This window comes from Juglans regia, chromosome 7 (assembly GCF_001411555.2).
Source record: "Juglans regia cultivar Chandler chromosome 7, Walnut 2.0, whole genome shotgun sequence".
NCBI lineage: Eukaryota > Viridiplantae > Streptophyta > Magnoliopsida > Fagales > Juglandaceae > Juglans > Juglans regia.
This window is the reverse complement of record NC_049907.1, coordinates 48,013,206-48,039,992: the sequence shown is the minus strand read 5'-3', so window position 1 is coordinate 48,039,992 and position 26,787 is coordinate 48,013,206. Positions and strand designations below refer to the sequence as shown.

The 26,787-nt window shown below is 35.8% G+C and overlaps 3 protein-coding genes and 1 long non-coding RNA gene across 10 annotated transcripts; 2 read left to right on the top strand and 2 right to left on the bottom strand.

Moving 5' to 3' along the window:
• Nucleotides 1–628: 628 nt before the first annotated feature.
• LOC109010316 (AT-hook motif nuclear-localized protein 1-like) lies at nt 629–8,324 on the bottom strand. Of its 4 annotated transcripts, none has more exons than XM_035692444.1 (6): nt 8,107–8,324; nt 7,113–7,528; nt 5,657–5,724; nt 2,652–2,807; nt 1,620–1,781; nt 629–1,220 (listed from the first exon to the last, which is right to left on the bottom strand). In XM_035692444.1, the coding sequence occupies exons 2-6, from the start codon at nt 7,465–7,467 to the stop codon at nt 933–935; spliced, it is 1,029 nt and encodes a 342-aa protein (XP_035548337.1). In that variant the 5' UTR covers nt 7,468–7,528; nt 8,107–8,324; the 3' UTR covers nt 629–932. The 4 variants fall into 4 exon arrangements, with proteins under 4 accessions (XP_035548337.1, XP_018846658.2, XP_035548338.1 ...); XM_018991113.2 differs by having other exon boundaries at nt 2,676–2,807; nt 8,107–8,322; XM_035692445.1 differs by lacking the exon at nt 8,107–8,324 and adding an exon at nt 7,659–7,814.
• A 3,347-nt stretch (nt 8,325–11,671) lies between these two features.
• Nucleotides 11,672–16,549, bottom strand: LOC109010340 (65-kDa microtubule-associated protein 4-like). 4 transcript variants are annotated; one of them, XM_035692443.1, is made up of 13 exons: nt 16,431–16,549; nt 16,064–16,151; nt 15,719–15,916; nt 15,349–15,603; nt 14,775–14,984; nt 14,525–14,680; nt 14,232–14,391; nt 13,853–14,004; nt 13,678–13,765; nt 13,080–13,153; nt 12,846–12,920; nt 12,454–12,727; nt 11,672–12,289 (listed from the first exon to the last, which is right to left on the bottom strand). In XM_035692443.1, the coding sequence occupies exons 2-13, from the start codon at nt 16,133–16,135 to the stop codon at nt 11,829–11,831; spliced, it is 2,175 nt and encodes a 724-aa protein (XP_035548336.1). In that variant the 5' UTR covers nt 16,136–16,151; nt 16,431–16,549; the 3' UTR covers nt 11,672–11,828. The 4 variants fall into 4 exon arrangements, with proteins under 4 accessions (XP_035548336.1, XP_035548333.1, XP_035548334.1 ...); XM_035692440.1 differs by having other exon boundaries at nt 11,672–12,286; nt 12,478–12,727; XM_035692441.1 differs by having other exon boundaries at nt 11,672–12,286; nt 12,526–12,727.
• Nucleotides 16,550–20,956: 4,407 nt separating this feature from the next.
• On the top strand, nt 20,957–23,407 carry LOC109010318. The gene has a single exon (XM_018991116.2). The coding sequence runs from the start codon at nt 21,119–21,121 to the stop codon at nt 23,063–23,065; it is 1,947 nt and encodes a 648-aa protein (XP_018846661.2). The 5' UTR covers nt 20,957–21,118; the 3' UTR covers nt 23,066–23,407.
• A 304-nt stretch (nt 23,408–23,711) lies between these two features.
• LOC109010319 lies at nt 23,712–25,219 on the top strand. The gene is made up of 2 exons (XR_001999192.2): nt 23,712–24,536; nt 24,751–25,219. It is a non-coding gene; the product is annotated as an uncharacterized LOC109010319 (long non-coding RNA).
• The last annotated feature ends 1,568 nt before the right edge of the window (nt 25,220–26,787 follow it).

Here is a 26,787-nt window from a genome sequence, read left to right as displayed (position 1 = left end):
TTGGTAAAGCATATTACAATTGAAGTTTCTGAAATGAAAAATCCTACTTATTATTTCTTATACCGCACATCAACACGTAATTTATTATTTTTATTATTCTATTTAAATACACATATATTGATATGTAAATATGTATGTTTAAATAAAAAAATAAAAATAACAAATCACATGATAATGTGTAGTCTGAAGATGATAAATAGAATTTCTTAGACTGAAATTATATTTTCAGGCCATTCCTTTCAAGGCTTAGTCCACTTCGTGCTGAAATAGCTGCGACTTTTTCTCGTGTTCTGAAAGACAGGTTTTGCAGCCTCGAACTTCCCTTGCCTCTCAGCCGCTTGTATTCTGAGGCTCCATTTAGATGGAAGACGTGGAAATGAAATAAAGAAAACAGACACAAAAACAATGGAAACTCAGGGTGTTAGCCAGGGTCAATTTTATTCTGTACATATGAGAACTTCCATCCCAATGACAATATTGAACATTGATTAATCATGCCATGCAGCTGTATGAAATGCATTTGTTGGGGACTTTAATGTTTGGGAAAGGCATCATGTTATGTTATGATCCCGAGGATTAAAGGAGGCTTAACCGAATTAGTATCCAACAATCCTAAGACTTTTGGATCAATAGTTGAATCTTTAACACATCACTGATAAATTTAGTTAAGATATAGGGAAACCAGTTGCAATTACATAAAAAGAACCTGCTCATCACACCCTACATAATTAGCCTAAAAATCAGCTGTCCTACCTGATCAGAAACGTATGAACCTAGTTGGAAGTTCAGAAACTGTTGCAACAATCAATAACTTTCAAAGACTGATCTACCTATTTGAAGTTAAGACTTTAGTACTTTTAAAAAAACCAAGATCAAGGAACAATAGAGTCAGCAAGAACTTTGAAGATAATACTTGATTGCAGCTTATCGGGTTAACCTCCAGGTAAGGATATATTGATATCAGTTCCAGAGTTTCTATAGTCCTGCACGGTATGCATGATCGGCCAGTTTTCTCTTTGGAAGCCAAGGTTTGGTCTTGGGGTGCTAGAATTTTGCTGTCCATTTCCTCTCAGGCCTTCATCATTTTCAGCATTAAAAGTAGGTACCATAGCAGCAACGGTAGTAGCTGGTGTTACAATAGCAGGGATGGACTCATTCTTCAGCTTCTTTGGTTTCTGCTCATGCTGATTGCTGCTAGGTAGAAAACTACCAACTACGACCTGATGTTCGGATAAAAATATGAGGTAAGTATTTGAGTCACGGATCATTTCTTGTTTGTAACTAGTTCTAAGATAGATCATAAGCTACATAGTCATCATCCAAAGAAAGATTTCAATTAATTCTAGCTTCTGTTGGTTAGGGCATGATGACCAAGTCAACAATTTTTATTTTCCAAACAGATCAAATCCACAACAAAAATGCTATGTCGCCCGAATCCCATGCCCCCCAAAGTGTACTGATAAGCACTTGTGTGTGTGTGTTTTTTAAGAAGTTCGGTGTGTGCTACAATCTTTCTCAATATTCTAAACCAGTCCTTTCTCTAGATGTAATGACAGGATTGATAGCTAATTCCCTCCCCCCAACCCCAAATAAAAAAAGAAAACACTAGAGAAGCTTACCTGCACTGGACTAGCAGCAACCAGAAGTCCAGCAACCCCTCCCCCAACAACACGGCCATCGGGGCCTGCCAAAGAGACACTCATCCCACCTGACCTGCTCCTTGTTCCCTGAGTCTCAGTAGGAATGAAAGATCCAGACAAAGAAAGTATCTCAAAACGACCCTACCATAGAAACAGGATGAAGTGACCTTAGATACATAGAACAGAATCAGATTTTAATGCAGCCAAGTTGATTTCGTCTTTTTTTATTTCGCTTCTCCAATCATCTTTATATGATTGCTTTAATTTAGAAAAGGAAAAATGAAAAATTGATCTAATTGCTTCTACAGTTGACTCTGAACTAGCTCGAGCAAAACATTTATGTGTTGATGGATATACCTCCACAACAGTTCTGATTTACCAACTCCAGTTGAGACATAATTTACTTCATATACTCCGGTTAATTCTAAAAGCCTAGCATTGGGCCCCCTACAGGGTGAACGTGTAAAAGGCATGCATTGGCACTCTTATCTTGAAGACATGGTCAAGGAAAATGTATTATGAAAGCTGGCCATAAATTGTCATGAGGCAAATTAAAGTGGTTCCATAGGAAGTAATGTTCACCAAGTCATAGGTGTAGTATTTGTTTCATAAGATTGTGTTTTCAACTCTCTTAAAGTTGCTAGAGAGGTGGTCACGTACCCAACTCACTCAGTCATTAGGAACTTGGTTACACAGATTGTTCAAATGAAAATATGTTATCACTAAACAAAATTACGTCTAATGTGATGGCATGAATTTACAGATGCACCGAAAAGCATAGAAGTGTAACATGAAAAGTAGACAGTTAAAAGTATAGCCATTCACCCAACTATAATTGCATCCAAATATAAAGAGTTAGTACCGGTTATACAAAATAGAATATATTTCAAGAGGTGATCTCAGATATTCTGTGAATAGTAGTGAAAAAGTAATGATAAAATATTAAATACCAGTGAAAAGTAATGATAAAATAATGAATAGTAATACAGTGTTCTCAGAACACTCCACTACCCAAACGGAGCCTAAGTGCGACACCTCATATGTTAAAGTACCCCCAGAAGAATCAGGCTGGCGAAGTGTAACATTTGAAATTACTCCATTAGCAGATAAGATGCAAATAGCTCGAGGTCCTTGCTGAGAAAATGATATAACCTTCATTGTGACATCCTGCTAACACCAAAAAATAAAAAATAAATTAAAAACCAGCATAGGAGCATTCAATAATGTTGTGACAAGGGGCAAAGCTAATTTTGGGAAAACTTTAATTAGAGAAATTCAAGAATAAAGACCAAAAACTGTTAAGATGTTCCTCAACTTTTGTAACAGATTTGGAATCTAGAAGATATTAACAGAAACGCTCAACATTTTTTTTATTGGTACTGGGTGTCCAAGAACAAAGTCCCGACCAGTGGTGGAACCAATAATTTCTTTTTTTTTTTTTTTTTTTTGGGGACAATTCTATAGTGTGACACATTTATGTAAAATCAAAAGAGATTAAAATATCATAAAACATTACTATATATAAAATTAGATCTCGATAATTTGCTAAATACACGTAGAAATAAGATTCTAAAAGCACAACTTAATATATATTTTAGATTTCTGACGATAATATTCATCTATTATTATTTGTATAATGAAATATTTAGAATTTAATTTCTTTATAATAACTATTAAGTAATCTTTTAGAATGTCATCTTTTATTCTAATATGTAAGCTAGTTTATTAAGTTTTTTGTAAAATCTAGATATGTGATACCCCATATGATAAGGGTAGGTGGTGTATAAGATCTCACATTTTGCTTGGGAATGAGAAGTTCTTGCTCTTTATAAGATTTCAATATGGTTCCAATTGTATCATTGACTAGTCATTTTGGAGCATAGGTCATGTGATTTAGGTCTTCTATTAGGGCGTTACAAATAGTATCAAAGTCTATCCCAACCAGAAATTTGAGACTTGAGCCGTGCCACCTACAACGAACTGGCCCGACGAGGACGTCATGAATTTAAGGGGGGTAGATTGTGATACCCTATATGATAAGAATAAAGATATGTAGTGTATAAGATCTCACATTGCTTGGGAATGAAAAATTATTGCTCTTTATAAGATTCCAATGGGGTTCCAATTATATCATTGACTAGTCCTTTTGGAGTATAGGTCATGTGATTTGGACCCTCCAATGGGGCGTTATAAGATATTTTCGTGTCACATTAAACATATAATGTTTTTTTTTTATAAGTCACATTAAACATATAATGTTATAATTGAGACCTTAAATAAGTTTTGTTTTACTTAATGAAGTTTAGAGGATAAAATCTCTCAACTATTTTCCATATAGATTATTAACCTTAAATGATTTTTCTTATATTAATTTCAATTTGGACTCCATATATTTAAGAAACCTATATATTATTGTATAACAAAAGACTTTGGGATTCATGTTAATAAGTTTATTATTTTTGCTAAACTTACTTTTAATTTAATTTGGTGAGGCCACATCCTTGAAAATATATAATATATAGAAATTATACAAAATTTTGGGACTATAAGAAAAAAATAGAGATATATTTCTAGGTATATTGAAATTCTAGAAAATTTTATAGAGCATATGGAGATTGTAAATTTTTTGAGGCGGAGGGGGGGCACAAGCCCTCGGCAAGGAGTTTTCCGCAAGTGCATCACAGGTAATTCAAGGGAAAGTTCTCCCAGTCCAATGACCACTAGAAATTGTTTGCACTCAAGAGGATTCAAACCTTAGCCCTGGTGCGAGCATACTACCAAGACCAAGACCAAGACCAAGACCTTTACCACTTTAGCCAAACTCTAGGGGTTAATAGAAACACTCAACATTAACTACTTGATAGACTAGCAGCTCTCAATCCTGCTTATTTTTCCCACTGCTACCTCCTAAATTCCAGATAATCCCACTATGACTTTCTTAAGTTACATTAAAACGTTAATCCTAATAAATATGATGCAAGATCTCAGAAAGAGACTTTAGATCACAGTCAATCCTAGGTATTAATCGTCTGTATATATTGAAATGGAAGTTAGTTTGAAGGGAGAAAAGCAGAGCTAGAATTAAGCGAGATCTTCCTGCCCAAGAAGAAAAGGACCGTCGGAAAGCACTTGGCTCCTAAATCTCCAGGCCATGATGCCAGCTATAATGAAAATAAATAAATGCTTAAAGAACTCCACATAGTCGCATGGTTTAAAAAACTCTGAAATGACATTGGACTAGGCAATGTTTTAGCCAAGTATGACACTTTACATTTTAGTTAGACTATTGAAAATCTATCCCATATTGGATTAGCCATCATCTTCTCTATAATACTACAATATTATGTTTTCATTAATTTTATATTCAAATTTCAATGGTCATATTTTTCAATGATAAATTACATTCACAATTTTTTCTTTTAATTATGTAGAGTATAAAATTGAAAAGACAAGAGAAAGTGAAATGTTGATTTTCTTTTTTCCTGCATTTCATCTAGTAGCAGGTTCAGATTTTGGAGTTCATCCTCAAGAGTTTAGAAAGTGAAATCAATAAAGATAAAAATTGAGGAAGAGTACGAGAGAGGTGCTACAAAGAGAAAAGTGATGAAAACCACCTAGAGCCTAAAGAAAATGGAAATAACGTTCAAGAATCAAAACCAAAAAGAGAAAATAAGAATGTTATATTATTTACCTAAGTTACACTTCTCAACAAATATGTTGAGCCACTATGGCTAAAGATAAGTTTGCCTATTCAATGTGTATTCCAATGATGAAAATGAGGATATGATGATAACTTTAGGTTAAACATGGCTAACTAGAACAAATGGCTATTCCAATATCGTTGCTCCTAATTGACAAAGTTTACTTTCTTAAATTTTAATAACCCCTTGCAATGTATCCTACACTGCAAAGATGTTTTTTCACTTTGCAAAGAAAAATAGGCATTATGTGGGAAGAACAATGAATCGTGAAAAAAAAAAAAACTACATTTAGTAAATGAAGCTGATCAAACATACCTCCCCAGCATTGACAGTGATGATATGGGGCAAAAAATTTGTACCAACGGAACATGCATTCCACTCTCCTACAAATCAATACAAATTCAAGTAAAACATTAAGACTTAGTAATTTGCTAAATCAATTCTTCAGCACTATTGTTTTGGCAGGAAGCTGTGATGGGGTCGGATTTGTTCTCTATATGCCCAAAAAGACGACTACACTTGGCACAAGACAACTGAATTGTATATATGTATTATTATTATATTTATCAAACCTAAAGCTCAGTGAGCAAAATCTCAAGCTTCTATTAAATCTTGCTCAACTTAATACAAAATCTAAATATTTATGTATCATGCCAAACAGCGTCCATGGCTCAATAATCATCAACCTATAAGAAAACTCCTCTTTTTAGTTGGAAAAGGGGAGGGGGATTTTAACAAAGTCTGAATTTTTTTTTTACTTTGTAGTGAAAAAGGGAATGAACTTAGATCACAATTCCACAAGTACAGGTAGGGCCCCTTCTGCTACATTTTTAGAAAATAGTTCTTAGGAAACATGTTCACAAGCTCAAGAACGAAAACAGAGCTTTTACAACAGCTTTTGGTCCAAAAACATGGTTGGAAAGCCCCAACATAGAACGATACATTTAAAATCTAAAAACTGTATCAAACAGCCTTGAAGCCTCTCTAAATTTTTTTTATTGGATCTGACTTAATGTGTAGTAGTGTTCGTCTGTAATACAGGAAGTCATAGGATAATAAGACAACAAAAAGAAACAAACAAATATATTATTTTTCTACATGATAGAGAAAGCTCATAATAAGTAATCTATCATAGATCTTTAGCATCACAATGCAATGTGCAGATAATGTGCTAAACAGAAGAACTTGAGCCCATCATTCGCTGCAAATCCTGACAGTTTCGCAACGGGCTGAAGGAACTCTTTATTAATCTGGAATTCATTATTTGAGGTAACAGCATATTTTTTTCTCTTCTCAAGTCAAACAACATATTTCTTTCTCTTTACCAATCAAATATATCACACCTTTATCGAGCTTTATTCCATTTCTGTCATCTCAGGGAATTTTGTAATATCCCAAGCAAAAATGCTAGAAGCAACAAATCCTAGCCACATAAGGAATATTCCCACGCTCTCACAGCAACCCCACAAAAGCCCAAATTTCTATTCGCAGAACTTACTTCCTAATTCGAACAAGCATCTCATCTCACGCTAAGGTCCCACATAAAAGTTTGACAAAGTATCATCAAATGATGGCTTCGCATACAAATCTTTTGGAGAAAAACTTTGAATTCTTCAAAACATTCAAGGCACTAGTTCCAATATTTGAGTGCGATCAACACAACAGATCGGTGAAAGCCGTTTTGTGATTATAGAAAGAAAAATACTCTCAAAACTGAAACAGCACGCCACATGTTGAATAAGAAGAATAATAATATAAGAGAATCCATTACCAAAATTTTGCATTCCCACTTTCTTATGCTGCTTGTACTCCAAACCACTCGGTCGCACTTTCCCACGTTTCGTGGCTGAGAAGTCGCCTCCAGGTGGAGCAGAAGATGAAATTGGCATCGGTGACAACGCCATAGTGACCGTCCCATCCGGTCCATACTTCCTTGGTCTACCTCTCTTTTTCTTTCCCGTTGTTCCGGCCAATCCCACGCTCACAGGTGAAGCCGCAGTCAATGATGGGGACCCAGCAGCCTGGTTCTGGCTCGGAGTTTCAGTCCTCGGAGCTACATGATAAGCTGACGGAGCTTCTGCTCCTATTACAGTAACCCCCGTGTTCATGCCTTCTCTTGCTTCCATTCTTAAAACCGCAAGCACCGCTAACAACGATATTCTACAAGTCAGACACTCGCATTAGCATCTGCAACAAAGGAATCCAACAAGAGTTAGATGATATTAGATAAAAACTCAGTGTACTGCTTTCAAATTAAAATCCTTTGTGTCTCTTTTCAGAAAATGCTAAAGAAATATCCTCTCAACAATTTTCGAACCTTCGTCTACCCAAACCAGAAATCCATTCCAAGTAGTAGAAGATAAAAGAAGGAAAAGTAATTACGTTAAAAACTAGAGGTTCCTTCAAATATAAACGGAAATAACCTCAAGCTTAACACTTCCCTCAACCTTTAACAAATTATTAAATTAAAAAACTTGCAACTAAGACTCTAAACTCTAAAACAAAACCCAGAAAAAAAAATAAAATGGACTAGTTTTTTTCCTTTCGAAAACTCCTTGGAAGAGAGGGAAGAAACCATATACAAAAGCAATCATTATCATTTGAAAAACAGAAAAATGATTTTGGCCGGAAATCTGCAGCTCAGATCAGGAAAAAAATTATCTTAAAAAATAGTATGATAAAAAAAATCAAATCTTTAGCCATAATTGCTTAAGAAAATACAATAAATATAACTGAAAACTACTTCTGAAACCAAAGATCATGACCTGTGACTGTAACTTCCACGCTTCAACTACTCTTTTAACACTGCAACTTAGACTGTTGTGTCAGACCCTTTTCACATTTGGTTCCAACAAAGTGTTTGTTTACTGAGAAAATGAAACCCGCCTTCGAATTTCAGGCGTCGATAACCAATAAATAAATAAAAACCGCCCTGCGGTTTTGCACAGGTTGTCTGGAAACAAAGGCAGTCTACAACAGCTAAAAAATAAAGTAAAAATAAATAACCGAGAAAAATTAGACCAAATTAAAAAAAAAAAAATGCTATTATAATGTGAAAAGAAATATGAAAAACAAAAGTATTAATTGTTACACCCGATAAAATAAAATATCGTTAAGAGAATTTTCACGTCCGTGAGGGGAATTGTGGTTTAAAAAATTTGGGTAAAATGTCCAATATGGTAAATTCGAAAAAAAGGCTATCATAAATTCAAAAGAAAAAGGGAAAAATAAAAAAAATAATAATAAATAACTTTCTTTTTATAAAAAATAGTTTGTTTAGCATTTAAAGCTGCAAAGTTTAGTGTTGCCGCTGGCCTGATGATTTCGAAAACGACAAGGAATTTCGAAACATGACACTGTAGGAGTGAAAGCTGCCTTCTTTTTTTTTCTTGGGAAAATTTGTTGAGAATTTGAATTTTGGAGAAAGAGATGTGGGTGTCTCACCTGCCGGTCACGAAGATATACCGACACATGCGACAGGCATAAAAAATCGACGGATACGCTGTCGGAGTGAGGCTGAGCACTGCCAACGTGCCTGATACCAACACAAGGAGTATCCTATTATTTTTAGGAAAAAGCTACTTTGCTCACTAATTATTAACGTTTTATTAAATAGCTCGAAAAAAAATAAAAAATAAAAAAATATTACTTAATAATTAAAAAAATAATTTTAAATGTATTGATATATATAATTTTTAAAATATATTTAAATATATTACAAAAATATAAATAAAAAAAATTACAAAAAATTATAAAAAATAACTATCAGTCAAATAAAACGGACTATTCTAGACTACAAATTAATCCGACTCACGCAGTTTTTATCAAATACTACTTATATTGGGGGTTTCTTTTTCTAAACAAATATTTCATAAATAGACTAAATTGTCAGAAGATACTAAATTTAATAGAGTGGAAGCTTCAAATAATTATCCCAATACATATAAATGCAATTTAAGAGAAATAAAAAATAAAAATAAAAAAAGAAGAGGAATTTGAAGCAAAAAATTTGGCTCCCACCCATTTTATTCAAAGGGAAAGTTGCTTGAAGCAATTTTTATATAGTCTGGTAAATAGACAAAACTACGACCACAAGTTATAGTGGATTGTTATGTTCTGCATTTGTTGGTCTGAACTAGTTGAATTAGACTTTCACGACCACTTTATCTTAATCATTGATTAAAAAAAACAAGAACATAAGAAAAGTAACAATAAGAAGATAAGTCAATTCGTCAGCAAACAACTGTCACTGGCTGTGGAGGCGTGTATGGTTCACGCGCTATTCTTGGAAGAAAGGTAAAGCTCGGATTTAAGAGATCCAAAGCCAATGATCCTGGTGGTGCAATGCGTGACAGCAACAGACTCACCCTGTCGCGACTGTGCGTGAGTTTCAAGCACAGTGTGAGCCGTACGTACCGCTCTTTTGGTCAATTTTCTTACACCTTCTAATAGATCGACGATTGGAAAGTTTATTAGTGGGGCGTGTGTCGATCGTATGAGGCCGGTAGGTAGCAGATTGACACATCTGGGTGCTTCAGACTTAAAACTAAAGAACAAATCGAAAAAAACAAAAAATTATGGACAGATCCAACATTAACTAGACAGGATGAGAGACGGAGGAGCCGAAGCTCCACCCCATCTCGCGACTCGCGGAAAAGATGGGAACTTTGGTTTGAGAAAAAAAACCCTCTGGAGAGAGAAACGAAATAATTTTACGTTATAGCTAGCAGCCTATATTGTGGGTATTTAGTCTAACATCCGAGTATATATTTTTTCTTCAAAATAATCTTTGTAATATTTAGTAATTTTTCTCTCCATCGATATTAATTTAGAATTCGAAATAACTTCAACGTCGTGTGTTATCTTTATCTTTCTAAATAAATAAATAAAATTATTTTAAAAAATAATGAATAATTTTTGTACAATAAGAAACATATTTTAAATTTAAAAAATATTAATCTGTTATTAAAAAACCCTTGGAACTGCCACTGCCACCAAGGGATGAACTGCATGGGTGGCCAGATCTCGGCCACAGCCCGTTCTGAATACATGAACTGAAACAACAGTACCATAAATGGTGCCTAGGAATGCAGCTCCTTTTAAGACCAAACCTAGCAGTGTTCCCTGCAAGTGAGAGTGCCCCAAAAAGTACGGAGCTTGGTTTCTCCTTTGCCCTTGAATTGGGTGATTCGGTTTTGGCTTAAATATTCGGAACTTTGCATATCTAAATCGAAGATGGAAGGGACATTACCTTCCCAGGCCACTGGGTTGGGCTTGGGTCAAATACTAAGGCCACTTTTGTACTAAATCCTTCCCTCACACGGCTCAAGAATCGTCAAAAGGACCGGCCCACAAATCATGTTAGCAGAAAGGGAATGTATCGCATAGAAAACGAGTCGAATGGGATAGATGAGACACGCCGACCCTAACACTAGCCTGTAATGATCAACATTAAAGGATTCACGCTGCCGAGTAAACGGAAAGCATGGACAGCCCTTCATCCTCTAATGATGGGGCAAGAAGTGACCGTGCCAATTGCCAACCGTCGAGAGTCGAGACATCACTCGAAAAGCCACACCGCATTAGTGGCACAACCTCAGACGCCACGCCACATTAAAGGCCATGACCAGGGCAACTGTTGGTATGTCACAAATCCCTACCACAAGATACAAGAATGTTTCTTTGAAACCTCGTATAAAAGCCCTGCTCCAGGTACAAATAATTTTCTCGAAACTCTGTTACTTTCCTATAATTCTCTCAAACAAAGTACTAACTTGGCATTAGAGGCTCTCCAAACCACCATCGAGCCCTCATTTGTCTTCACGATTGCTAGTAGAAACATCCCAACCTGGATTCCAAGAACTTGGTCCAAGTGTACGAAATACTACCTTAACGCATTAATAACACAAGAGGGTTCCAACGACTCACTAGCAATAAAATAAACTGAAATCATTTAGCGATAGTCATCGGTTAAGAGTAATTAAGCCCCAGACAATAAAAACACAGTTGACCGAGTAAAAGATCGTAGGAAGATCAGGTACCTTTAAATTTAGAGGAATGTTATATCATACACCACTGTACATCACACTCTCCACACACCTCACATAGTTTTTTTTCTTTTTTTTTTTTCACCCCAGCACGTTAGGTGTGCTGGGGCTTCTTCACACAGTGGAGTGTGAAGAAGATTTTTTCTTAAATTTAATAGTGTCACGTTTACAAAATATTGGTAAAAGATAACATAAATCTTACAGAGTCGTCAACGAAAATGCAATCATTGAAAGAGGTAAAATCAGATACGTCGAAATTAAATGAAACTTTTACCACCTTAATTGCCGTTTGTCATATCATATATTGCCAAAGTGTTAAATCCTCGACAATAGAATATCAAATTCCTATATATGCATGAACTTGTCATCAAGAAAGGACTATGAATTCTTGTAATTTTGATGGAAGGTCACTCTTAATAGCTATAATTGTCAGATTAGCATCAGTGACAAGAGGTTTTAGGAAGGATGAAACCGACTCTAACCTCTTCGAACGAGTATTCAATTGGTTGATCATTGTTTTCAAGCATGATAGCACCTAGAGAAAGACACTGGGTAGCTGGTGTTGTGGCCGTTATCATAGGAATCGACACTGATGATGGAGTAGTTGGCATTGGAATCGGCATCGTCTTTGGGGTTCTGTTTTCTTCATCGCAAACAGCAATCCATTTGGAAGGTGTTCCCAGTAGTGACTCGCTATGTGGAAAAGTTTTTTGTGATGACGAAGTGCGTGTCGTCTTCTGATCTTCTAGGGAATTATCACGGTTGCCCTTCGACAACACAAGGGGAGAAACAGGAGAAAGCGGCTTTCGGACCATCAGCGACTCATTTTCAGGTGCGTTTGCAGCGAAGGAGGAATGCTTCTTTACTGAATAAGCAGGAATCTGTGAGGTTCTCCTACCTGCATGAAATTGAAATTGTGCACCAAACCTTTGAAAGTGAAGCATGGACGATTAAAACGGTGCACTTTATTGTTTTGTTAAGAAATAAATGAGCTTAAAATCGGATGGCTCAAAATGATTACGGATCATATTCTTCTAAGTCCTACTGATAAATATTTTTAAAAGAATTCGGGGGGTAGAGCTGCAAAACCACTATGTTGCTGGTGACTCAGGGAGCTCTTCTGATTCAAAAAGTCACCCTTCTTGCTGGGATGCAGACGGGAAGCAGATTTGTCGGGTTTTGGGTTTGGAAGCATTGCTCCACCAAGTGAGAATTTTCTGTTAGTAGCAACTTCTCTGGGAGTTCCAGAAGCCTTCTTTCCACTCTTTGATGGACTGGGTTTGGACCCATAAAGTGCTTCCTGCTCGGCTATCCGCTGTCCATGGACTCTCTTCTGATCCTGAAGTACAAGTAGTAGAAATATAGAACCAATTCAATCATGGGTCATAAAGAGGAACAACATCCAAAAAGAAAATTAAACAGTGATTATGACATAATTACACAAACAAGATCCATACTTTCTGCCTCTGCATGTCTTGCTCTTTCTCTTGCCTTAAAATGCTGTGCTGTTCAAGCATAGAAAGCAGGCGTCCCTACACAACAGATATCACAAAAACACTCTCATATTCAGAGGCAACGGAAAATATTTAATCAATATGCACTACATCTAGAACTTGAAAAATAAAATCAAGTTTTGACTTGGAAATATGCCTCATATCAAACATTTATTTGATTACCCGAGAACTACTTACACCATCATACAAGAATTTATTTCCTCTTTGCTCCTCCCAAGCTTTGGTTTTTGACGTCAATACCTCCACCATTGCTGCTCCAATACCGTCCGAAGGACACACAAGAACTCATAAAATAGACCAAAGAACGATACAAAGGCAGCATCTACATAGAATATTAAAATGAACATAATTTTGTAACCAATCTATTTTTAGCCCCTCTTAACACCCCTGCCTCCCTGCATCATTCTTTTATGAGTTCTGCTACATATAGTCACGTTGTGTACTCTTTGTGCATTTCACTGATATGATTGGTCGAAATAATTATTTTCTATTAAAAAAAATGTCGCGGTCAATCACATTAATAAAGTGCTAAAAAATGAATGCACATAGAATTTTTCTTGTTTTATACATACGAGTATTCGAAGTAAACAGAAAGAGTTCCATATCAGAGCATTCTCGCATACATATAGACTAGTTTTTTTTTTGATAAGTAATACATATAGACTAGTTAATCAGATAATATACTTATAACACAACTGGAACTTTAAACTCCCAATATTTTTACCCTAGATCCTTTCATTGTGAGATAGAAAACATGGTGAAGCAAGATCTTTACCTGGAATTTTGTTTACCAAAGCACGAGCTTTCTCAGCGCGTTTCAAAGTAAGATGCGCACCTCTTCCACCATTATAGCGATTTTCATCCTAATTCCAAAATATGAAAAGTGAATAAAGCAAGATGAGGACAAAGGGAACTACTTTTATTCAAAAAATAAGACAACACATTCCAACCCTGTTGTACTCCTCAAGCCAGCTCTCTTCTTGACATGCAACCAACCACTTCTCAACCTTCTCAAGTATTTCTTTCCTGCTCAAGGCTTCCTCTTTTACTCTTGCAATTTGAAGCTCAATTTGTTCCAATAGGTACATTGGATCCACCGCTCCTGCAAAATGGTAAAAACATCAAGAATCAATAATGTGACTGCTGATGATTCAAAATTTTCCAAGGATGCAGTCACTAAAATCAAATAGATTGTTGCATCGGCAACAAATTGACCACGTCTTGTTCTCAACTCGAATGAGTTCTCAAGTTATATAAAGTGCTTGACAATTTTCTTGATAAAAATCATTAATTAAATAGAACATTGCTTGCAATGGCCTTCTTTCTTACCAGACTCCAAAGCTTCAACTGAATATTCCATTGCATTAACTGCTTCTGTGACAATGTGCATCTGGCTGCATATCTGCTCTAGTTCCACCTTCTTTTTCATGACGAGTTCTTTCATTTTACTTAATTTTAGCTGCTCCAGCCTCGACACTTCTGCCTCAACCTGCCAGACAAAGCTTATAAAAGTAGTTAGATACATGTCGATCCCTCGCATAAAACTCTGCGTATATTGCTGTTCATCAGAAAGAATATTTTTGTTCTCCACTCCAATGGCTTTAACTCAAAAATTTACATACATTATTGAGGAGGTTTACAGAAAGCAAGTTAGGGTCGGTAATTTCAGGTTCTGAGGCAGCAATTTTACTCGTTATGTTCAGAAACATCAGTTGATCCTCCGTTGGTGTGTCCATCAAATGCCACATCTCCAAAAGGGCACTTGCAAGATTTTGAAGCTGTTAAAATTCCAAGGTTTAGAACCCCCGAGAAAAAAAAATGGAAGCCTTTTGAGAGAGGACAACACGAGTACTAGTTCACACAAATACTGACCCTCTGCATTCTCTGAATCTTGACCTCTTTCAAATTTTGCACTGCAGCGGCCAAATTCTCAATTGTTTGATTACTTACATCTTTTGTTCCTTTCGAATCATTGAAACTGGGGTGGATTTCACCAGCTATGTGTCTCAAATCCATACCAAGGACCAAGCAAAGTGAGTTTAGGGTGTTCAGATGGTCTGACACCTCCTTCAAACGGTTGCTCTGCAGGTGATGTAGACCAAAATCAGAGGAATGAAAAAATTAAGCAACAAAACCTCTTAACTTTCATATGAAAATAACCTAAATTATATGGCACATACTTCCAAGAGCATAGAAAAACATAGGGCACGATTCATATTCCAGTTACATTCATTCATGCTTTATTGCAAGTAATCCCAAATTAATGTCACGAATATATCTTAAGTTTCTGTTCTTCATCAAGACATACTTTCTACTCATACCTACTTTTACCCTAGTTTTGGCTGAGTTACAGCACACACAATGATGCCTAAACATAGCTTTCAAACAATCCACAAAACAAATCCCAAACTTGCCACTACGTACAAAGATAGTAAAGTGGATAAACCTTCTGATTCTGAAGTTTAAGCAACTGTTTGCGTAATTCTTCTAGCCTTCTCACGGACAAGTCAGTCTCAGCAAGAATTGCCTTGTACAGATTACCCTCTGAATCACCCCAAAACTCATTTGAAATATTCCGAATCTGATGTAAAACTTCAGCAAACTGGTTCTTTCTCTCAATTTTCTGTTTCCGGATGTCCTCCAGTTGTGAAACAATGGTGTCAAGCTCTTTCTTCAAGCTTCCACCAGCCTTCCTATCACGCTGAAGATACAAACCAATCACCAATCACCAATCCAACCATTAAAGAATTATCCATGGTGACCATGAAAAAGTTCATAAACTTATAAAAGGGTTTTCCATTCGTAATCACGCTCACATGTGGTGACTGCTCACCCATTGCAGAACGGATGTCGGCAAGTTCTGCCTCAGACACAGCAATTTCTTGTTGTAGCTGAGCTCTACAGTGCTTGGCCGCATCTACTTTTCTCCTATATACCTCCAAACACTTTTGTTCAATTTCAAGCAGCACTGTATCCCTATCGCCTTCAGGCTCTCCAACTTCATCCCATATTTTCTAATCTCAATAATAATCAAACGAAAATAAATTAAGCATGCCGTTGGAATATACCATATTATCTGAAAACGGTCGTAAAGCGAATTGGGGGGTTAATCGTAATGCATTATCATTATAGCTTATCCGTCAAAAGAATTTGAGGAAAACCTGAAGTTCATCTAGAAATAATCCACACGTTATTTCAATATGCGCAAACTGGTCAATATGGTGTTTCAACATGGTGAAGCGATTGTCCCTGGAAAAGGAAAATTTTCTATGAGAGGACTCTGAGTAATATAAAAAAAAGAGATGACAAGGCAAAAACAAAACAAATCGAAATAAAAATTTATTAGAAAGTCACAGTAAATAAATAAAAAATAAACTGAACAAGCTATTGTGGAAAGTGAAATAGAAAAAATACAAAGGTGAGAGATAATGCGGGTAATACAGAACGAACGTTAGGAACTACTAGTAAATATTCATTTTCCCCCTCATTTTTCCAGGGAAGCAAACAGAAAAGAACGTTAAAACGAACCTAATTATTGAGGTGTTCCACCGGAGAATGGTTTGGCTATCACTGGTGAGTTCGTTCTCTTTGGAAAGACGCTTTAAGGATTTACAATCTTACGTATTGGGATGAAAGGGTGTTTATGATAGTTTTTGGCGGAGGGAAAAAGCATACAAGTGTAACGCTCAATTTTTGGTTCTAGGAGAGGGCGGAGGAAATGGAGCGAAGAAAGCCGTTACGTTGGGGGAAGAGGAAGTGGCACATGATTTTGACACGTCACCATATGGTGGCGTCCGGATGACGTGGCAAGATCGGAGTGGGGTGTGGTTTGGTCAGGTTAACGAGTATTGGAGGGGATTCCGGGTATGTCGGGATGGGATAATTGAACATTCAAATTTTCGAATTGCATTAAATTCTGCCATCAATTACATTATTAATTACACGAGAAATAATTTATATAAATTTTAAATAGATAAATTCTATATAAATTTTTGTAAAAAAATAAATAATAATAAAATAATATAAAAATATACAATAATAATTATGTTTCCAAACAAAATCAAAGATAATTTTTTTTGTTAAAATACATATTAAGATATCTTCTAGCTAGCGCTTATTGATTTGAGATTTTTGAGATTTGACAAACTCTACTGCCGACACTCTCTCGTTAGCTGGAGGACCTTCTCCTTTCTCCTTCTCTTATTTCTCCATCTCTCGTTTCTCTTTCATTTCTCCTCTCTTTCCCTCCCATCTTCATCCCTCATTCATCATCGTCTCCCTCTTCTTCCCTCTTTTATTTTTTTAATTTATTTTATTTCCTTCAAAATTAAAAAGATAAATCTATAATTCTCCAGCACCTATTGTGAGGCACGAGCAATACAAGATGCTTATTAAGCTGATCATTAGGAAGATAGTTACAGATCACTAAATCAAATCATTCAGATTTAACTTTTATGACTTATCGAAGTCTACCGGAATAGATCTAAACTGTAATTAATTCATAATTTTTATATCTATTTTTCTATTTTCATTATTGTTATATATATATATATATATATATATATATATATATAAAGAGATAATCTCTTTGATGTTTTTGTCCTCACCATATGATGAGAGGTTATAAGTCATCTCCTCTTATGGAGGGTGGGATATGAGTTTTTATTTTAGACAGAATATTGTCTCTTAGATAGATTATCTGTAGAGGACTATAATAATAGTTAAGACCATACTAGTCTCAAATAAATTTGTATACTAGTATAATTCCAAATGCAGTAGTTAACTTGTGATTTGTAAATTTTCTTGTATATATCCTAGTCATTGACGTAACTTTTATTTGATGAATTAATGAAGTCAATTTTATAAAAAAAAAAAAAAAAAGAAAGATATTAACATCTTTTTTATAAATTTTAAATCCTAAAATCCGAATAAAAGGTTTTGATTGTATTGGACACGATACTAGATAAAAAAGTTTACAACTTGTAAACGTAAAAATATCTATTTTTATATATTTAACCACGCACATATTTTACTATAAAAGAAGAGGAATTGATGAAAAGCAATGGTCTCATAGACAAAAGTAATTGTAAATAAATAACATCAGTATCTCATTATTATATTATTTTGTTGACGTCGTGGAAATTGGAATGGATCAACTTTAATGTCGATGTTTTATACTTTAATGACCAAAATATTTATCCATGACCAAGTTGTTTGTGTAAAGTCTTGTTGGAAAAATATCGATATTCTCGGTAAAGAAGAACAATATGGTTTAAGTTTACCATACTCTCATTGCCCGGCCAATTGATTTTGCAGTTAGGGATCTCGAACTTTTACATGTGCACACCGAGTCAATTGCTTCATAAGTTAAAAATCACATGCTTTGAAATGGTGATATATACCAGAGTAATGTTACATATAGTCATAGAATGCACAACCGTCATGCAGTCGTTTTGAAAAAAAATTAGGTCGACTCATAAAAAATTAATTTATTTTCATATGAGTCTTATATTTATTCACTTTTTTCAAAGCGACTGCACATCATTTATATACTCACAACTGCAAATACCATTTCTTTATATACAAACTTAAGATGCATACTATTACAATATTAAAAAAAAAAAAAATGTTATCTCACTCTTCATTTAAGAGTTTTAAATCTCCAAGTAGTAACTCTTGCTATATTTTAAAAAGTCTTAGGTCTTGTTTATTTTTATAATTCCCGTCAATTAATATTATGTCATATAATTATTATAATTTTTTTTAAATTATCAATAAAATAAAATAAAAAATTTAATTTTTTCAAATCATAAAATAAAAATAATATTAAATATATATTTTTTAATAATATTTTATTCAACTTTTAACTCGTAAAATAAAAATAAAAAACCATAAAATAAATCAAAACTATACCTATATTTTTATGTTAGCTGACATGGCAAGTTAACATAAGTAATAGGTACAGTATGCGAATAAACTGATTTACAAATATCATTTTTTCTATTAAACAATGTAACCTCCATTCCGATGAATAATATGGCAAGTATTGCATATAGCAGTTGATTTGGAGTTGTGCATCCTTGGCACCGAAAAGAGCATTGAGAACAACGATTGAAAGGCATGATTTCCTTTTAGGATTAAAATTTTAAATTTTAATTTTTTTTTTTTTTTTTTAATTTTATTATTATAATTCTTCTAAATTTATATATAAAATAAAATAAATATTTTAAAATTTAAATATTTTAAAATAAAAAAATATTAAAAAAATATTATATTAATATATTATTTAATTTTTAACATTTACTTCAACTCATTTTATTAACAACTGTTTTGGACCATAAAAGATTAGTACCATTTAGGCATTATCATTTCCAATCCCAAGAACGGTCACCTCCATAATACCAATGCTTTTTTAGTACAGAAATGCTTTTGGGACTCAAAAGTGTCTCCAATAATTTTGTTTTATTTAATAATTAAAAACATATTTTTAATAATATTATGAATTTTTTATTTTTTTAAAAATATTTATAATAATTAAAAATATATATAAAAAATAAAATAAAATATTTAATAAAATGATTCGGAATCCTTTTTTAATAGCTGTAAGATAAGAATTACTATTTTAAATTTTGTACAGTATTAGTTGTTACGGTCGAAATTTTTCGTACCGACTACTGGACTGGTACAAGTACTCCATACATTTCTTACCGACTGAAATATCAGTCGTTACCGGTCGAAATATAGGCCAATACAAACTTATTTATATATATGTATTTATTTATAATTTATTTATATATAGACTATTATTTTAAAATATAATTTATATATATTTATAAATATAATTTATTTATATATCGATTATTTCAAAACGGTATCGATATCGAAATATTTCATTTCAATATCTTAACCGATACGAATTTCGGTACATTATTCAAAATATTGATAAGAACTCTTTTAAGTAATCCAAAACACTTGTTTGGCAGTTCTTTAAATTTAGACTTCGTTTGGAAGTTGAACTCATCTCAACTTATTATTACAACTTTTTTAAATCTTAACATAAAATATAATAAACAATTCAATTTTTTTAAATCTCAAAATAATAATAATAATAAATAATAATATTCTAATAATATTTTATCATCTTAACTCAACTCAAATTAATTCACTTCAACATCCAAACCCATCCTTAAAATCTTGTTGTCATGTTTTGTTTTTTAGTTTAGAGTTTTTAAATAAGTTTGATCAATAACCCACGTGGGTCTTCGGTACAATCACGATTAGAAGCCATGACAAAAGATGATAATACTATTTTTCTGAGTTATTTTTTTGAATAATCAATGCTTAAACTCTATGATATAAAACTAAAAGAGAAATGTCAGGTTTTTTTAATAAAAAAACTAAAGCTTAATAATTGATGTGGTGAATTATGATATATTAAATCTATTATACAATAAAATTTTTTTATAACTTAACGTAACACAATAATTAATATCTACTTATAATTTTTAATTTGATAAAATATTTTTAAGAAATTAGCACTTCTCAAATTAAGAAGAGAAAATACATACAAAGTTTTATCACAATTATAATTGTGAATTTTTTAGTTAAATTTTATTTTGTATATTTGTTTAAATTAAATATATTAAAATAATAGATTTATAAAATTATTTTATAAAAATAATTTGATGTGAAAAATTTTATAATTTAAATTTGCATAAAATACGCTAATTCATCATTTTTTTTCATTTGATAAGAAGCATTATCCTATTGAATACAAAGGTTAAAAAAAAAAAGTAATAAACAATATTATCCTATGAGTGGCACTACAGTCGTTGAAAAATTGGTCCAACGAAGTGTTCTGAACAGTATATTTTATTTTATATTTTATTTTTATTTATGTATTTTTTAAATTATTATAAATATTTAAGAAAAAATTTACAATATAATTAAAAAATATTTCTTTAATTATTAAATAAAATAAAAATAAAAACAAAAACAAAAAATGAGAGAGCAACGAAGGAGAGAGAAGAGACAACCAGACAAAGACAGAGACAGAGGAAAGGGGAGAGAAAAGAGACCTTTGAAAAAATGTCAGAGACAAAACTGAACACAAACATTTGGAGGACATACTCAAGAGCCTCGTTCTCTTTCTAATCTCTGTCATCACTTTGCTCTCCTTTTTCCCTCCCGACGCTCCCCGTCCTGCCCATCCTTCCATGAATCCCAGCAAAACCGAACACCACCTCTTCTCTCCCCACCACCAGCTCAACCCCCATGATCTGGACCCCCCACCACCACAACCCTCCCAGATCCTCGATTCCTTGCCGTCCATTCCCCGCGTTTCCGAAGACGACCCCACTTTCTCCCTCCCCGAAATCGTCCTTTTCTGCTCCTCTTCTTCTCCTTCATCCTCCTCTTCGTCCTCGCAGAGCCACTGCTCCTCCGAGTCGCCCTCCAACTCGCGTCACTCGCCGATACATCCTGCTCCGGGCCCCACGTCAGCCCCTGTTCCCAAGCTCCACATCAGCCCCGAGCCCCACATATCGTCCCAGTTCTACACCTTCAATGCGCAGTCCCACTCTCTGATGATCCGCTGCCTCCTGGAGCACCGACTCGCCACTCCGGCCGAGATCCGGGCAGCCACGCCTCGCCCCGTCCTCAAGTCCTGGCGTGCCGTCTGGAAGGACCGTAACGAGGACACCGCCTTCCTCACAGCCTGGAAGCGCATCCAGGATAAGCTCTCCGCCCACGTCGACCCCACCAACGGTAACCAATTCCTTTGCTTCAAAAACAATTCCCAGCAATTCGTTTCCCATATTAACCAGTGGCAAGATATCGTTATGACTTCCCACTCCGATACCGATATCAAACACCTGGGGCTTAAAGACACCATTGAGAGAATTAAGCAGGCTTGGACCGTTGGTGCCAAATTTTACGGCATCCCGGAGAGTTACATTAGGGTTTGTGTCGCTGCGTGCCCTTTGTGCTCTGCGGCATCATCGGGGGGCTCCTCCGCTGCTGCGCGAACCAAGCGACGTAGGTTTGAGTACACCGAGTCCTTTGATGTGCCTGCAAATGAAGTGCCCAATAAGCTTCAGCAATTGGCTTCCAAGCATAAAGTTGTACTCTGCATTAGGCAGAAGTATATAAGGTATAAGCCGTTTATGGCGGAGGTGAAGGATTATGCTTGTCATAGGGCAGGGGAGCCTGCCACGAAGAAGTCAAAGGTTTTGAAGAGGGAGCCGTATGCATCCAAGCGTTGCGGGTGCGGCTTTCGGATTAGGGCAATTGTGCCAATTGCTAATTATAATGAGAAGGATAAGACTTTTGTGTATCAGGAAGAGGGGATGGCGGTATTTAAGTTGTATGCTGTGCATACAGGGCATGAGCCGGGGCCGCTGGATGGGAATGCGAGGATAATGCATAGGTTTGTGGGGCATAAAGGTGCGTTTTTGATGGACCAGGAAACAGTTTACGGGGTTAGTGAGGAAATGGATGGGTTTGGGTTGGTGGGGAAGGATGATGGGGATATGCAACTTTCAGTTTTGCAGCAGTTGCAGGAATTGAGAACCGAGGTTGGGCTGTTAGAAGGGAAAATTGCAAAACTTCCGCACGAGTTATTGGGTTTGGTATCTCAGGAATTGTGTGAGATTGTTAATAAAGTTAGAGCCGTTGGGGAAGAGAGTTTGAGAGCAATTGGGGTGATCTCTCACAAGCCACATTCAGATGATGTGCTGGTTGGTGAGAATGATCTAGCGCATTGGAGTGATCATCACCATGAGCGGATTTATGGTGATAGCAAGGGCACGGATTTGCTCGAGGATGATGAAGACAGTTTTGGGGGGGCTCTTGGCGATGTTGTTCCTTGGGACCAGATGAGGGAAGATTGTCGGAGTCATAAGGATCTAATAGGCGAGCATTGTAAGCCTGAAAAGTGGTTAAAATGCAGTGACTTTGATGAGAAAAGTATTCTTGATTGTGAAGATACTAAACTAACCAAGCCCATTAGAAACGATGAGGCTATAGTCACAGATGTAGGTCTTGTTGGCATACAGGTTGATAGTTTCTACCAAGAGAATCATAAATGGTATGATTCTCCTTGTGGGTTGGACAGCAATGCAGATTGCGAGGATAGTGGATTTGGGCATGACGAGATTTTGTAGTCTTCAACAGCATGGTCAATCTACTCTAACTTAGTCGTGGTTTTTTGTAGTAGCCATTCATCCCTTCTCACTGCCAGAAGTGGGTTGTACATTAATGTATACAGAAGACTTGACACTGGAGCCGCTCACATGCTTTCTAGTTGTCTTCGCTGCGTGTGGTTCTGTAAAGTAGAGCTGATTTGGGCTTCTCTGCACATATTTGTCTTAATTATTCGATAATTATGTTCTTTGCCTTAAAATTTTTGCTTGGTTTTATTTATGATGCAAATTAGTGACTATTACGATCTGTTTTTCTTCTTTGGAATTCTTGTATATATTACATGTCTTCTCTGGCTTCCACTATTCTGGTGGCATGATATTGTGGATGTAATTTGCCTTTCTCTTATATTTTACTTCTTTATAAGCCTTTTTTTTTCCCTGAAAGCTCAGTAGCCATTCACATTTTAGATTATCTGCTTCACCTGGATATAGTGCATAACAAAGTTTGCGCAATTTGTTGTGGAGGTCGCCCTTGATTGACTGGTTTGTATGTGTTTCAATAGATGATTATAGATCTGAAGGGACTTTCTGCTTTTACATGAAAAGCATTCCTTTCTCTTTTTTTCTTTAGAGGGTGGGCGGGGGGGATTATTCTCCATGCTTTTAACAATCCTTTTCTATACTGTTGGGAATGCTAGCAAAATGCTTTTGGGTGGTTATGAAGTGGCATCAAATTTATTTGAATGCCTTGCAGTTTCACCCCGAAAATCTGAGTTACATTTGGACTTTAATCATCGATCTTTGTGTTTAATGGTTTTGTTGCTGTGAATGCTGATGGCAAACTATGCTATTGGTTCTACTTGTGGCCAATTACCTACCAAGTTAGGAGGTGATAACTGCAAGTGTAATTTTTGTGGTTTGTATTTCTGCATCTCACCTTCTATGAAAAATGAGAAAGAAGGAAATTGATCTACTTATCTACTCTTCCTTAACGCTAGTTTCTCTCTCTTCCCCAAACTTTTACCTATCTGGTTGTGTCCATCTCTATACAAGTCACTCTACCAAATTGATGGTACCAATCTGTGTTGAAAAAGATGCTTCTGTAATTGTGGTGTTCCTGACCTGGAAGCTTGAACTAATTGGTGGAGAAACATCTTTTTTGGGTACATATAAATCGGATCTGGTCGCTATTGCAACTATAAGTACTGCATTTTAAAGCATCGGTAAGTTGATGTTTCCCAATGGTTCAGTGTGTAAGAGACGCAGATTCTACCTTGTTGACTGTATTGAAAAGGTCTTGAGACTCCTTATTTGAAATTTTTGTTCCAGGCTTGTTGATTTTGGACATTTTGCGGATTGCTCATGTCTGGTTAAGGACACTGTACCTGGCAAAAGACTCTGCAACATACAAGCACCATAAATTGAAGAGTGTAGGTGCTATTCAAAGCCAGAATACGTAACTCTAGAGTAGGTTGAGTCCTATCAAGAAAAGGTGCAGATATTCTGTTTACTCTTTCAATAGGTCTATTATCGTTTATCTAAATTATAACAATGTGCTCTTTTAAGGCTTACATTTTTATCATAGCGGTCTCTCTCCTAAAATTTTATGTATCTTGTGTTATTTTGTCTCTGATTAATATGCTTGGTCACTTTCTAAATCTTCGGTGTTAATCCTTGTACTGCATTGTTTATTCTTTATCTTCTAGAGTTCATCCTGGCCAGTGGGCTGTACAAAAAGTTCTTACTTTATGTTCCGGATAGGGGTGAGCAAATTTATCAGACCCAAGGATGACTCATTGATGAGAGTCGGTTGGCGATGAGCAATGGGTCAGCATCTGTTTGGAACTTTTCTTAACGAAATGGTTGGTACTGGGGAGGGGGGCTTGCACGTGTATGTGGGTCACCAAGAAGTTAACTTGAGCTGTTATGATCTTGTATGAATCCTCAGAATTTGGATGTGGCTGTCATGCTCTCTATCTAGTCATCTTCAATCATTGTAAGACAAATCACTTCCTAATTGTTTCTGGGGTCAGATCTGGAATTACTCATCCCCGATCCGTGTTCTGAAGTCTTATGCCTTATAGTGTCACAGCTTTCAGGGGCCTTGTAACCTTGCCTAGGCCATTCAGGATTCCAGGAATTGTTGCATATTATGTAGCTTATACTTTTTTCCAACTTATGATATTTGTAGGGCCTCGCCTTGTGAACAGAGATGATTCTTTTTGTGCTGGGAGAACCCTTTTTTTTTTTTTTTACCTACAAAAAGTAATGCCAATCTTGTCTATGCCAACGTGACTAGAAAGTGTGAAATAATATGTTCTGGAGTCTGGAATTTTTTTAGCGGTAGGTACAAAAGCCAGCACTTAAGATGTAGTTTGCTCTTCATTGGTCCCATGTTAGAATTGGGATGATAACATTGATTAGATCAGATGAAACGATAAGTATATGAGAAGATTGAGCAAGCCCAATGACAATCGCAGAGTACTAGATATACAAAAAGTGCAAGGTAAATGTTGGGGAAATCAACACAGCGGAAGGGATAAAAGCGGTAATAAAAGAGTACACTCATGCACTCAGTGACACCAAAAATTTAACGTGGTTCGGCAACTGCCTACATCCACAGAAAAGAGCTTCACTAATAAATAGTAGAACACAAGAAAATATTACAGAGGAGGAGGATCACACTCCACTCAACTCAACTCTCTTCTTTTCTCTCAGAGCTCTCTCGGCTCTCTCTCTTTTCTTTTCTCTTTGGATGTGTCTGAAGCTCTCGCCTGAAGCTTCAATTTATAGGCACCTCGCCTCACGTATGAATGCATTTATTTGCATTCAATGTAACTGCATTTACAGTTACTTGTTGAGGGTTGAGGGTTAAGCGCTGAGCAGTCATTGTTGACTGCTCAGGGCATGGATTCAACAATTCTCCCCCTCCATGCCCATTTACCTAGATGCTATCCATCCCAGCTATGTCTCTGCATAGCTCAAGCTTCTCACTTGTAACCACCTTCGTCAGCATGTCCGCTGGATTCTCTTTCGTATGGATCTTCACAAGCTTCAACAGCTGTTGTTCCATCGCTTCGCGTATCCAATGATAGCGGATATCAATATGCTTGGTGCGGGAGTGGTACATTGAATTCTTGCTCAAGTCTAGAGCACTTTGACTATCACAATGTACCTTGTAGTCTTCTTGACTAACTCCTAGTTCTTGGAGAAAACGCTTCATCCACAACATCTCTTTCCCAGCTTCCGCTGCAGCAATGTACTCTGCCTCTGTTGTAGATAAAGCAACACACTTCTGCAGCTTGGACTGCCAAGAGACAGCTCCTCCTGCAAAGGTGAAGAGAAATCCTGAAGTAGATTTCCTGCTATCCAGATCTCCTGCCATATCTGAATCTGTATAGCCTTCCAAAACTGGTTTAGCTCCCCCAAAACACAAGCACATGTTAGATGTACCTTTCAGGTACCTGAGAATCCACTTGACTGCTTCCCAATGATCCTTTCCTGGATTTGAAAGGAATCTGCTCACCATGCCTACAGCATGAGCAATATCTGGTCTGGTACAAACCATTGCATACATCAGGCTTCCTACTGCTGAAGAGTAGGGGATTGCTTCCATTTCTTCAATCTCTTTCTTTGAAGAAGGACACGAGCTCTTGCTCAATTTGAAGTGGTTTGCAAGTGGAGTTTTGACTGGCTTAGCATCTCCCATGTTGAAACGTCTAATGACCTGTTCAACATATTTT

Bases quoted from the DNA above. Each gene is read 5' to 3' on its own strand.
- LOC109010318 (XM_018991116.2), top strand. From the start codon at position 21,119: ATGAATCCCAGCAAAACCGAACACCACCTCTTCTCTCCCCACCACCAG.
- LOC109010316 (XM_035692444.1), bottom strand. From the start codon at position 7,467: ATGGAAGCAAGAGAAGGCATGAACACGGGGGTTACTGTAATAGGAGCA. The intron at 2,808-5,656 runs GTATGTTTGATC...TGGTGTTAGCAG, and splicing joins TCACTGTCAATGCTGGGGAG to GATGTCACAATGAAGGTTAT. The intron at 1,782-2,651 runs GTAGTGGAGTGT...TTTCTATGGTAG, and splicing joins CGCACTTAGGCTCCGTTTGG to GGTCGTTTTGAGATACTTTC.
- LOC109010340 (XM_035692443.1), bottom strand. From the start codon at position 16,135: ATGTTGAAACACCATATTGACCAGTTTGCGCATATTGAAATAACGTGT. The intron at 14,985-15,348 runs GTTTATCCACTT...CATCACCTGCAG, and splicing joins TTAAACTTCAGAATCAGAAG to AGCAACCGTTTGAAGGAGGT. The intron at 12,921-13,079 runs GTAAGTAGTTCT...TCTGTTGTGTAG, and splicing joins ATAAATTCTTGTATGATGGT to GGACGCCTGCTTTCTATGCT.